Raw genomic sequence first — 13,949 nt, 5'->3', positions numbered from 1 at the left:
GAAAAGGATATAATATTGAATAAACATCATTGAAAGATGATATAATGAGATGCAAAATTGTATTTCTTTGAAAATAATTACATATAGTTTAAGGAATCTAGTTGAAAATTTTTATAGTATTTGAAATCCATATATGGATTTTATTAATAATTTTCTCTCCAGCTTTTCTACCATATCCACTCCTCTTAATCAGTAATTTTAATAATAATTAATGATTGTATATGCTAGTATTATTGTATATTAAAGGGTGGGAGGGGGTTGGGGAGAATAAGTATTTTTTGTATCATTGGATATGGATGTTTTATTCATTTATTTTGTAATGATACAAATAAGTAAATAAAATTTTCCCAAAAAAGTGGCACTGACTCAGCTCCTTGAAGTTCAGGATAACTTGCTTTCCCTCCAGTTGTTTTTTTTTTTATTTTTTATTTTTCACACCATAAATCACATTAGCCATGATATACACTATTTCTTTTTCACACATATACAGTGACTTTTTCTCCCCCCCCCCTTTCCTCCCAAAGCACCCCCCCACCCCCCCTCTCATCCATTTTAGGTATACAATCTAGGTTGCATTAAGCCAGTCAGACAATGTTGTCCTTCAACAAAATTACACCAGAAATTCTACTGAGTCCATTCTTTTCTTTCCTTCTCCTTCCATCAACTTAGGTAATGTTTGTCCCCAGTAGGTTTTCGCTATTGTATTTAATGTAAGGCTCCTATACTTGTTCGAATATTTCAATATTATTTCTTAACCTATATGTTATTTTTTCTAATGGAATACATTTATTCATTTAAATTTAGTAGTTTCTTCCTTTTAATTTGGTTATGTATTCCATTAATATTTAAAGACATATAGTTCAGCGTAGCCCTTTTATATTTTGTTTATCTTCTCTTTCCGTTTTTCCATCATTACCTTTCCTCCTTTTCCATTTCTGTTTTCTTATTTTCAACTCTTTATAAGACAACATTCCTACAACATCCAACATTTTCCTTATTCTCCTATTTCTATCTTATTTATCCCCAATCTCCCCTTCACCTCCTGAGTTGTCCTTTATCCCTTGTCGGACAACCACATCTCCCCTCTCCATTTGGATTTGCGAATCCACTCGCAAGCGTCAACTGATTTTGCAGTGACCGCTATTTCCCCCTACCCCACCTCCCCCAGAAAAGATTTCACTTTTCATATGTCACAAAGGTCACTCTTTTAGTTCCCTCCTTATTCTCTCTATTCCATTACCTTCCCTTATTAATTCTTGTCTATACTATCTATATTTTCCTCTAAGTACAGATACATTCATGTATGCTCATTGTCTCTATTCACTCTTATACCTCTTTACCCGCATACATATCAATCGTGATCATTTTTACTCTCATTACCCGTCTTCCTCCCTCAGTCTATTTTTGTCTTTACCCACATACATATCAATCGTGATCATTTTAACTCTCATTACCCGTCTTCCTCCCTCAGTCTATTTTTGTAATTGTTCTGCAAATTTTCGTGCTTCTTCTGGATCCGAGAATAGTCTGTTTTGTTGTCCTGGAATAAATATTTTCAATACCGCTGGATGCTTTAGTATAAATTTATACCCTTTCTTCCATAAAATCGCCTTTGCTGTATTGAACTCTTTTCTCTTCTTTAGGAGTTCAAAACTTATATCTGGATAAATGAAGATTTTTTGCCCTTTGTACTCCAGTGGTTTGTTGCCCTCTCTTACTTTTTCCATTGTCTTCTCCAGTACCTTTTCTCTTGTAGTATATCTTAGGAATTTTACTACAATAGATCTTGGTTTTTGTTGTGGTTGTGGTTTAGAGGCCAATACTCTATGTGCCCTTTCTATTTCCATTTCTTGCTGTAGTTCTGGACATCCTAGGGATCCACTCTTTTATAAACTCCCTCATATTCTTGCCTTCTTCATCTTCCTTAAGGCCCACTATCTTTATGTTATTTCTTCTGTTATGGTTTTCCATTGTATCTATTTATTGAGCTAGTAGTTCTTGTGTTTCTTTAGTTTTTTTATTAGATTTCTCCAATTTCTTTTTTAAGTCTTCTACCTCCATTTCTGCTGCTACTGCCCGCTCTTCCATCTTGTCCATTTTCTTTCCCATTTCTGTTAAGGTCATATCCATTTTATTTATTTTCTCTTCTGTGTTGTTTATTCTTTTTCTTAAATCCTTAAATTCCTGTGTTTGCCATTCTTTAAATGACTCCATGTATCCTTTAATAAGAGCAAGTATATCCTTTATCTTGCCTTTCTTTTCTTCTATTTCACTGTACTCTTCCTCTTCCTCTTCTTCTTCCTCTGGGTTGACCATCTGTTGTTTCTTTGGTGCCCTTTCCTCCTCTTCTTTCTTGTTTCTATTCTTCTGTGGTCTCTTCTTGCTGCAGGTGTTCTGCAGCTGTCGTTGCCGGCTGTGGAGATCGACTCCCCAGCTGGTCCCCCCTCCCGTCGGTGTGTTTTTTTTCATGCGCGGTTGCGCACTTTTACTTGGCTCTGTGAGCCATTTTTGTAGTCCATTATTTACCGACCTGAGGGAGCGGGTTTCTCTCTCCGCAGCGGGCCTCTTCGGACAGGTAAGGCCTTCACCTTTTTCCTCCTTTGTCTTCTCTTCCTCTCTTCTTACCCTTGCTTTCGATTTTTCTTTTTTTGTCGCCATCTTCTTTCCACCTTTATACTCACTTTTCTGTAACTTTTATTTCTGTGCCTTTGTGTTTTCCTTTGTTTTTCCCGACTTTTCTGGAGAGGGCTGGAGTTCACCGTCCGGCCACTACTCCATCACGTGACTCCTCCTTTCCCTCCAGTTGTGACGTAGCTGGTGAGGGTGATGACAGCATCTGTAGACTCTGCTTCAGGTGGGGCAGGAGCTGATTGATGGGAGGAGGGTGTATATGTTCCTTACACTGTTTATGCTGGGATTCCTTGTCCTCCCATCAAATGGATTGGAGATCGTTGATGCCATTCTGAATGTTACTTCATTTTGAGCAGACATGGGCCAGTTAAATATTCCTACATTTTGAAGGATGTTTTGACACTAGTCTTGAATTGCTTCTGTTTCTGGAATATGGCAGTGCATCAGGAACCAGTGATGGAGTCATTGGGCTGAGTTTAAAAAAAATCCCATGATATTGCTTTGCTTGTCCATGGATGAAGGACTTTACAGTATTGTATTGCTGGTCTCTCTCCAGTGCTGCAAGGTGCTTACTTAAAATCTACCTCCTTGACCAAACTTTTGGCAATATCCTAACATCTCATTATTTAGTTGCCTTCTGCCCTTTCTTTTCCTTTTGCTGCATTAATAACACTATCATTGTTCAGGCCCCCATAAATGGTTGCCGTTGTGAGCCACTGATCAACAAATTAGAAAATCGTCTTGAAGCTACAAAAGAAGAAATAAAAGCTGAACTGGAGATTGTGCAAGGAAAATTAAATACAAAACTTGAAGAACTGGAAGGAAGGAATAAACATGAGGTAAGAGGGGTGTTTGGTATCCAGATTTTGTTTTCTGTAAACCTGTTGGTTCAGAGAATTTCCATTATTTTTGTAATGTTGCAGTTTAAAACTAGTATCTGATCCTATGTGAAATAAGATCAAGCCCTTGACAATCTGTGTACTTTGACGACAGCTTCAGAATTAGCATGCACTGCTTAGATCCCCAGGATTCATAGTGAAATTGGAACTCACATTTACGAAGATTAAGAGAATGCACTATGGCCACTAGGTATTATAAAAATACATTAGATTGAGATCCAATGGTAGAACCCATTCAGTTCAATAAAATTTGTTTGTAAAGCTTTTCTCATTTGACTGGTCAAAAGTCTTTTCCTGTGTTTTAAAATTTTGACATATAGCCATTTTGGCCCAAGAGCTCATGCTGCCCGATTACACCCAATTCATCTACAACCCCAGTACATTTTGAACAGTGGGAGGAAACCCACACAGGAAGGGAGAACATATAAACTCCTGACAGACAGCGCAGGATTCAAAATCTGGTCCCGATCAATGTGCTGACCGCTACATTAACCATGTTGCCCCAATAAATGTTGAATGGCACCATATTGGCAATACTATATTTGTTACCAAAATTGATGGCGAGTTTTCAGTCTATCTCAACAATCACAGCGGATAAAAAAGAAGATTTATCCAGCATTCCTGAATTAACAAATCAGTAGGATTTAGCAAAGTGATAGGTACAGATGCTTTATTCCATGTTTTGCATTTCAACCTCAGATTAGAGTCTTGAAAAAGTTGACATCTGAACGGATTTCAGCAGAGCGGATGGAATGCCTACATCGTATCGACCAACGTGCAGTACTGGAGCGACTCGAAGGAGACAAACGGCAGGTAGAATCACAACATCTGATTTCCAATAGCAATGCTCCCCAAAATTGAAAAACAGGGTTATTTGGAGTTCATTACATACTTGTATCTAATGTGGAAGAGGGTGGTATCTGCAAGTCTGTTCCATTTAAATTCAAGGGTGACATTTACTATCTGAGGACCTTCAATTTGCCCCACTTTCTGGGTACAATTCCTCAGAAGCATCAAACTCTACAGTCATCATTTCCATTTAAAGAAACTTAGATCAATCAGTGTAGTTATTAATGCGTTCATAGGTGTTGGATACGTATGTAATACCAGCCTCATGAGATTTTGCTAAAACCTCTCAGGGGCTATAGATCTGAAACCATATAACACTTTACAGCATGGAAACAGGCCATATCGGCCCTTCTAGTCCACACTAATTTACATGAAACTCCACTAGATCCACCTACCCACTTCCTGCCAATAATCCTCCAATCTCCTCACATCCATGTACTCATCGAGCCTCCTCTTAAATGACAGAACTGACCCTGACGCAACTACTTCTTCCAGTAGATCATTCCACTCAGCCACCACTCTCTGAGTGAAGAAGCATCCCCTTATATTACTCCTAAGGTTTTGCACCAATCTCCCCTACCCTCATGGGAAAGAGCCTATTCACATCTACTCTATCAAATCCCATCTCAACCTTCTAGTGGAGTTTTCACATAAATCGGTACGGACTAGAAGGGCCAATATCGCCTGCTTCCGTACTGTAAAATGTTATATAAATCCAAAGGGGTCCTGCAGTTATATTAACAGCAAGAGGATAGTGAGGGATAAAATTGGTCCCTTAGAGAATCAGAGTGGTCAGCTATGTGTGGAACCAAAAGACATGGGGAAGATTTTGAACTATTACTTCAGTATTTACTAAGGAAATGTACTAGGTCAATTGTTGTTTGTAATATACATTAATGATCTGGATGATGGGGTGATAAATTAGATTAGTAAGTATGCAGATGATATGAAGATAGGTTATGGATAGTGAGGAAGGTTTTCAAATGATGCAGAGAGATTTGGGCAAGTTAGAAGAGTGGGCTGAAAGTTGGCAAATGGAGTTTAATGCTGACAAATGTGAGGTATTACATTTTGGTAGGTCTAATCAAAATAGGACATACATGGTGAATGAACAGAGAGATCTAGGTATAATGGTACTCAGTTCCCTAAAAGTGGAATCTCAGCTGGATAGGGTAGTGAAGAAGGCATTATAAATCAGAGCATAGAGCAGGGGTGTCAAACTCAAATTCACAGAGGGCCAAAATTAAAAACTTGGACTAAGTCGTGGGCCAAACTAAATATTTATTGAAAATTTTCAACAACATCTCTTCTTTCAACATATGTAATGTTAAACTTTTTCTTATTAAAATAAATATTTATTAATAGTTTTGGTTAAACTCTTTCCAGAAGAAGCATTAACAAATTCAATAAATAATATTTCTCTATAGCCTTTAAGCTCCTTTTAAAAGTATTTTTTTTCACAAGCCAACAAGTCAAAAAAATGACAACTTGCTTCAATGACAAACAGGTTTGTCTTTTAAAATGATGAACATATAGTTTTCCTCCCACCTGTCTTGAAAGGTCCCGTTTTCTGTCTTTCGTTTGGCCATTTTTCGTAAGGGGTTTATTACATGTGAGTTGGGCGACAGGTCGCAGATGCTAATGAAAGTAAAGAGAGGAGGTGGGGGCGATTAGCGGGCTGACGGGCTGGCACCAATTAATTTGCAAAGCATTCTGGGATTTGTAGTATTAGCTGTGCTTGGGCTATACTGGCGCGGTGGCCAACTCTAATACATATTTGATATGATCTTGCGGGCCAAATATAATTATATCACAGGCCAAATTTGGCCCGCGGGCCTGAGTTTGACATGTGTGGCATAGAGTATAATAGTTGGGAGATAATGTTAAAATTGTACAAGGTATGGTGAGGCCAAATTTAGAGTATTGTGCTCAGTCACCAAATTATAGGAAGGATGTGAACAAAATAGAGAGAGCACAGAGAAGATTCACCAGAATGATCGCTGGGTTTCAGCACCTAAGTTATAGAGAAAGGTTAAACAAGTTAGGTCTTTATTCCTTACAGTGTAGATGGGGGAGGGGGGGGGAAATGATAGAGGTCTTTAACATTTTGAGGGGGATAGATAGTGTAGATGTGGATAGACTTTTTTCCATTTGAGGACAGAGAGATTTATCCTGAGAGTTAGGGGGCAAAAATTTAGGTGCAACACAAGGGAGCGGGGTCTGTGTGGAATGAACTTCTGATGGAGGCAGGTACAATATAATCTTATAAGAAAAATTTGAATAGGTATATGGATGTAAAAGGTGTGGAGGGTTATGGGCAGAATGCAGGTCAGTCTTTCGGCACAGACAAGAAGGGCCATGATAGCCTATTTATTTCCGTGCTGTAATTGTTATATGGTTAAAATATCATCCAATATGAAACTGGTATTTTCCATTCCGAACAATAAGTTTCAAGATATGCATAGAAGTACAACCCTGAACTTGTTGACGAGTAGTTACTGGTTATGTTTTATCCCAAGACTTGATGAAGAACACCTACTTGGGAAATCAATCTGCTGAATATCATGAATTTTATTTTTGGAGATTTTGACTGAGTTTAAACCAGCTCATTTTGTATGCTGAGAGAGGAGCTTGGCCTCATGCTGTCAATGACCGCATTTATGTCCTCTGTACATTGCAGGGCTTGTACTCAATATGAATTGAATAGTGAGCACAGGTGATTTTCTTTTTAAACAGTCAAGAAATTCTAGGGCAGTCCACATTTATGTTATGCAATTGTCACTCAAGTTGAACAAATTATTCTTAAATTTAGTATAACATTTTATCTGCTTAATTATACTTCTCTGTAGGCTTTAACAGTGGATGATGTCAAATCTTGGTGTTTGTCCAAGCTCCAAAATCTTGAGCTGATGTTGTCAGGAGAACTGATGACAAAAGCTACAAGGCCAGATGGGGAGACGCTGCCATCGATCGATACTGTGCAAATCAACAGGGATCATAGGAGTTTCCAGGCATATCCCGTCACGCCTCAACCTGGAGAACAATCACAACAGCCCTCCATTAATCTGCACCATACTTCGTCAGATGAATCAGGAAGTGCCAAAGTCCAATCCTCTGATGAGGCATCAGGTAGGCAATTCTTTCTCAATCAACATGATATTCCATCAGGTACAAAGTTACAGCCCCAAAAGGGATGCACAGAATAGATGAAAATGAACCTTAATCTGAGTGGTCCAGGTGAAATGCTATTAAAAGAAAGAAGGAAATTGTGTTTTTACTAAATCCTCTCTGGTCATTAGTGTGGTATCAGAGGAGTGAAGGACTGCTCACATTGTACTGTTTAAGAAAGTAGGAAGAGTTGAAACCAAGTAATTACAGGCCAGTTAAACAGGCAAGTCTGCAAATGCTATCATTGGAATGCAAAACACAAAAGTGCTGCAGAAGTCAGCAGATCATGCAGTGTCAGTAGGAAAGAAAGGCACATATAATGTTTCAGGCACCTGAATAAAAAGGTGGGTGGAGGAAAGGAGAGTAGCACAGGCCAACCAGCATGAGGCATGATTCCTCCAATTTTCATGTGGCCTTGGTTTGGCAATGCAATAACTGGGCCAACCAGTTCAGTTCCACTCCCTATTCCCACACCATGTCTATCCATAGCCTCATGCTCCGCCAAACAGAAGCCACCTGTAAATTGGAGGAATTACACCTAATATTCTATCTGGGCACTCTCCAACTGGAAGGCATTAACATCATCCTCTCCAGTTTCCATTAGGCCCCTCCCCTGTATCTCTCTTTACCTTTAGTTCCCCACTATCTCTCTCTCCTTTCAGAATGATAAATCCCTCCCCATCACCTCAGATTTTTTTCTCTTGCCACCCCCCCCCCCCCACCAAATAACCACTTACTTCCCAACCTTTTCATTCAGATCCACGTCTGCTTTTTGCTCATTCATTGACAAAGGGCTCAGGAACAAAATGTCGGTTATATCCCTTTGCTTCCTATGGATTTTCTCCAGCAATTTTGTGTATTGCAATTACAAGCTGGTTGGTTTAACTGGTAAAGAATACATTACTGGAATCCAGACTACGGAATAGTAACAAGCTTTAGTCAGGAAAATGCAGATTAATCTGGGAAAGGCAGCATGGGAAAGTAATGACTAAATTGACTAAAAGTTTTGAAGGTCTAAGGGCAGAGTGTTTGATGTAACATATGCAGATTTTGGCAGGGCTTTTGCAAAGGTCCCATGTGGTCATAAAGTTAAAGTCTATGATGAGTTGCAAATTGGAATTGATAATGGTTCAGAGGCAGGAAGCAAAAGGTAATTTTTGATAAATGTTTTTGTGATTGGAAGCCTGTTTCCAGTAAGGTAACAAGGGGCTCAGTATTCTTCACTTATTCTTGTGTGTCTGTATTTGTGATTTATACTAAAAACATAGGGGAAGCATAGAAAAGAAGTCTGTGAATGAAGCAAAAATTAGCTGCTTAAAAATATAAATTGTGGAGCTGATTAGGGACAAAAATTAAATTTAATGCTCCCAGGAGATGCAACAAGGAAACACAGAATAAATGGGAGAATGTAGATTGATGTGCAAGAACAAAGGTAATTTACAGTGCATGTTTACAGATCCTTAAGTGTAGCAGGACAGGTTCAGTAAATTAATCGAAAAGGTGTGTGGGATGCTGAACTGTTTTGAGGAATTCCCTGGCACAAGTCTAGCTTACAACATGAAACCCATTCACAAGTTGGAGCATGTTCCGAGGACAATGGAAGAGGATTGCTACCTTCACAGTGTGGAAGGGAATTACAGTAACTTCCACCCTTCTTATGTCCACTTTCAGTAAGGGGTAAATGGCCGGGAACTTTTTGAAACAGTCAATTAAGTTAAAAATCCATTTAGGTCTTCACTTTAAACTTTTCAATTCCGCCAACTAATATTTGAGTTTAATTGTAAATGTTAATTATGGAAGCCATTCGTAAATTGGACATTCCAATGATGGATAGTTTGATACCACAGATTGACTGAGACAGGAAAGATATGGGTGCAGTGGGATTTACAGTACATCGGAGCAGAATTCCTGTCACATGGTTCTTGATTCTTTCTGGCTTCCAGAATGATCCTAGGTGCAATAGGTACTCTTGCCCATCAAACATTGCCTGGCAGAATTTCTGCAGTACTCTAGATTCACCACATTATCATTTGGATGAAGAGTGATTTCCAACAGACCCCATCTCGGCCCCTTTGTTAGCACAAGGACAAATTTCTCACCCGTGAAAAAAAACAGCTGTCTTTCCTTTAAAGATTCCAGTGTAATTCATGCATCAGCTTAAAAATGTTCTTTTCTTCTGTATAAGGAAGGGGCCTTTTTGGAGGAATAGTGGAGATCAACGTCCTTTGAGGTATACTTCCTCATTTGAACATAAACAAGGCTCAAGGAACAATGATTGAATTTTAAATGACAACACTCCACAATTTAGGGAGTCCAGGAGAGAACAATAATGTTAAAATATTTTTCAAACTAAAATTAAAAGTACAGTAGAAGTCCGAAAATACAAACTGCTCAGGGGTTGGGTCGGTCCAGATTCTTGGGCAGTACTTTTACAAATGAAATTTAAGGAGGAATAAAGAAGAGATGAACAGGTAAATTTTGATTGTTTATTCATCAGCAAATACAAAATGCTTCATTTATTAAAATGAGCAGTTTTAAAGAAATAATAAAGTCAACATTTGATAAAAATGTGGGCACTTGCGAATGCATGCACGCACACAAAAACCTGCAAATTAAAAAGGTTTAAGAATTTTCGAAAAGTCCAGATTTTTGGACTTCTACTGTATTTCACTACAATAATGAGATGTGCAAGCAGAAATGACAATCTTCAGTAAATAATCATCAATGAAAATATATTAGTGTTATAAACTTGTATGAATTGCTTTGGAAATTAAAAAAAATATATATCAGTCTTATTTTTCATATCATGTCACTTACCATTTTCTTTCTACAGGAACAATGCAGCATATTATGACGGTTTCCAACTCTTCCCCAAATATGCCTCAGGCAACTTCTCCAGTGGTTAGACCGAAGGAAAGAGCCTGTTACTCCTCTCTTGCTGTTAAAACGCCCCAGGAGTTTCCACCTTTGGAGCAGCCTTTGCTCAAGTCTGGGCATGTAAAGTTTCAGATTTCACATGAACATACAGTTTTAACTGACCAAGCAACAAGTGGTCAACCTCCTGGTGGATGCAATCAAAACAAAAGCACTCAGACTAAAAAATCTCTGAGTTCAAGGCACAGGCAAAAACAAGTTTCTGCTGCTCATCATATGGGCCACCCCAACCCACAAATCAAGGACAGCTCACCAGTTCTTGAAATCACACAGTGTTTTTTTGAGGCAGTTTCCACACACATGGAAAAGTGGTATGAAAGGAAGATTGAGGAAGCAAGAGTTCAAGCTGATCAGAAAGCTAATCAAGATAAAGTTGCTTTGTTGGAACAAATTAAAAGTTTGGAAGAAGAGCTACAGAAACTGAGGACTAAAATGCAAAAGGAAAGCTAGCAGCTGAAAATAAAAGACATTTTCGGAATATGAAAGAATACCAACAGTGAAGATCTCATTAGCATTCCTCCCATCTAATACAATTACATAGATTTACACTGAGTTCAAAGTTTGCATTAAAATATTTTGTCGTAATTTCAGATTAAAATTGACTTTGATTTAACATTATTATATTTCAAGGCTTCCTTGTACTATATTGAAATGATGCACAATATTAAGTCCCTGATGAAAGATTTAAGGCTCTGAATAGAGTAAATTGTTACTGTTGGAGAGTGAAGAAGTGTGTGTAATCCCAGGAAATGAAAAAATGGAAATCATTCTCTTTAGTGCAAACATTGCAGTAAAACTACAATGATCCAACATCCTCAATTTGGTGGTGTCAGACTATTGTTTTTACTCCAAATCAAAAACACTCCATCTTTAGTTAACTGGCTATTTTTCCTGCCATCTGTCCTTTCTTGTCTTTTTTCTCTGATGAACATTACACAGATACAACTGCTTAACCTAATCCCAATTGTTTACTCCAAGCAGAGAAATGCTTTGTGTCTTATTCCACCATGTCTGCTGTCTAGACTTTGTTTATTTTTCCACATCCTTTAATTTTAAAAAAATTTAGACATATAGCACAGTAACAGACCATTTTGGTCCATGCCACCCAATTAACCTACAACCCCTGGTATGTTTTGAATGATTGGAGGAAACTGGAACCCCCAGGGTAAACCACGCAGAAACCGGGAGTACAAACTCCTTACAGAGAGTGCGGGATTTGAATCCCAGTCCAAATTGCCAGTGTAAGGGGATAACACTAACCGTTATGTCAACCGTGTTGCCCAAATGTTACACAATCATATAATAAAACAGTAAATACACCAGCACTCCAAATTGCTGGCTCCACTCTAGATAAACAATTTTACCAGATTCTAAAGAAGCATGATTTCTGAACAACTCTATACAGGTTTATTGGAGTTGTACTGTTTTTGGTCACAAGAAACAAAAAAGGTATCTGTACATGAAAATAGAAGTATTAAAAATCTTTTAGACACTGGCAAATCCACCACACATGAATTAGTTATAAAAATTGGTGCTTCAGCCCAATGTATCCATTTTAACCACCTAGACCCATTTGAATGCATTTCTAAATCTTTACTATCTACATACCTGTACAAATGTCATTTTAATGTTTAAATGGTTCCAGTTTTACCACAAGCTCAGGTGGCTTGTTCTGTATACTCATCACCTTCTGTATGAAGAAGGTGCCCCTCAGGTCCCTTTTAAATCTTTCTCCTCTCACCTTAAATCAGCGCTTTCCAAATGCAAGTTGATGCTGTCTCTCAGAATCACAATCATTAATTTACCCACTACTAACATTAAGCTCACCAATCTGCAGTTCCCTGGCTTATTCTTATAGCTTTTTTAAAATAAAGGCACAACATTAGCCACCAGTTTCCCAGCACCTCACCTGTGCTCAGTGGTGATGAAATGTCTCTGTCAGAATTTCGGAGGGTACACTTGATCAGACCCCAGGGAGTTATGTATCTTTATGCATTTCATGGCCTTCAATATGTCCTCTTCTGTACTGTGTCTCTTCCATGTCTTTCTCTATGGTAAATATGGATGAAAAATATTCATTAAAGGTCTCATCCTTCTCCTGTGGCTCCATACACAAACAACTTTGTGGATCTTTAAGAGACCCTTTTTCCATAGTTACTCTTTTGTCTTGAAGTATTTTGTACAATGACTTTCACATCCCATGTAAGAGGAATAAAAATTCAAACGTAATGTTTTACTGCTGGAAATGGGGAGAGTTTAAAGATGGAATTCTCAGCATGTCTGGAATCGGAAAGAATGCAAAGCAAATAAGAATGTATAAGATGAAGGCTGGAAGAGTTGTGGCAATGCTCACAAAGCTGCAGAGTGATAAGGGATTGGGTGCTGTTGTTTATGTCCGAAACCTGGCGTTGGTGGACGTGAGGGTAAGTCAGAAAAGTTTTTAACCCAAAGACGGCTATGAAGAGTGAATGGATCAAGAATACTCCGGGAGCTGAAACAAAGCAGAGTATGAAAATTAACAGGCAAATGTTCTACAATTGTGGAAAACAAATATTCTTTGCACAAAAAAAGTTTCAAAAGTTAGATTCACTTTCTGCTGGATCTTGAGTTTCACCATTGTATAATGGCTGTTCATGGTGGAAGACAATTAGACTACTCATGGGGGGAAAAAAAAGCTTCAAAACCATTCCCCTTCCTCAATGATGGCAGGTCCCAGCACATATAGAACGTTAAAGAAAAGGTTGCATCATTCACAACCATGTTGAGCCTCAAGTGTTGACTAGATGATTCAGCTAGGCTTCCTCCTGAGATCTCAACCAACATTGCCCCGGTAATTCCTGTTCAAACAGGTATTCAAAGTCCAATCTGGCTAATTACTGGACAGTCTACTCTTCAACAATGCTATCCAGTGGTACTTACCAATTCCCAGGTTGTGTTTCATTTGATTTCTCAGTTCAAATATGGACAAACAAAGTGAATTTCAGAAGTGGGTTGACAGTGATTGTCCTAGGTAAAAAGGCAGTCAACATCTGACAGTGTGAATTTGATCTTGGCTAAAAGCTTAAAAAAAGGCATCAAAGTAAAAACATAATTCAAGGAAAAAGGATGTGGATGTTACAGTCAATCAGCCTAGCCCCTGGCCATCACTGCAAGAGTTCCTCAGCGTTGTAACCAAGGCCTCCACCTCCCCGCCCCCCACCATCTTGAGCTCAGGTGGGTGAGTTTGATTCAGTACAGTACCATTTTCAATTCCATACTCAGCAAAAGAAGCACTCCACACTTGCATGCAGAAAGACCAAGACAAAATTCAGATACTGCCTGATCATTCCAGGTACTATCCATATCCAGGAGAAAGCCCTCCCTGCATAATCAGTGGCATTACCATTGCTGAGTCTCCCATCATCATTATCCTGAGGGAGTCTCCACTGAGCAGGAAAGTTAATTGGATCAGCCATCTAAACATCATGG

At 38.5% G+C, this 13,949-nt stretch overlaps 1 protein-coding gene across 9 annotated transcripts in view; it reads left to right on the top strand.

Annotated features, from left to right (window-relative positions):
* Positions 1–11,300, top strand: part of ankrd6b (ankyrin repeat domain 6b) — a 194,777-nt gene extending 183,477 nt beyond the window's left edge. For all 9 annotated transcript variants that reach the window (XM_069887332.1, XM_069887329.1, XM_069887328.1 and 6 more), the window contains 4 exons: positions 3,318–3,470; positions 4,230–4,343; positions 7,229–7,508; positions 10,381–11,300. In XM_069887332.1, coding sequence (XP_069743433.1) covers positions 3,318–3,470; positions 4,230–4,343; positions 7,229–7,508; positions 10,381–10,931 — 1,098 coding nt within the window. In that variant the 3' untranslated portion in view covers positions 10,932–11,300. The remainder of the gene's footprint in view (positions 1–3,317; positions 3,471–4,229; positions 4,344–7,228; positions 7,509–10,380) is intronic.
* The last annotated feature ends 2,649 nt before the right edge of the window (positions 11,301–13,949 follow it).

The sequence above is a fragment of the Narcine bancroftii genome, chromosome 6 (genome assembly GCF_036971445.1).
Source record: "Narcine bancroftii isolate sNarBan1 chromosome 6, sNarBan1.hap1, whole genome shotgun sequence".
Lineage (NCBI taxonomy): Eukaryota > Metazoa > Chordata > Chondrichthyes > Torpediniformes > Narcinidae > Narcine > Narcine bancroftii.
Note: the sequence above shows the minus strand (reverse complement) of the source record. Positions and strands in the feature narration are given on the sequence as shown.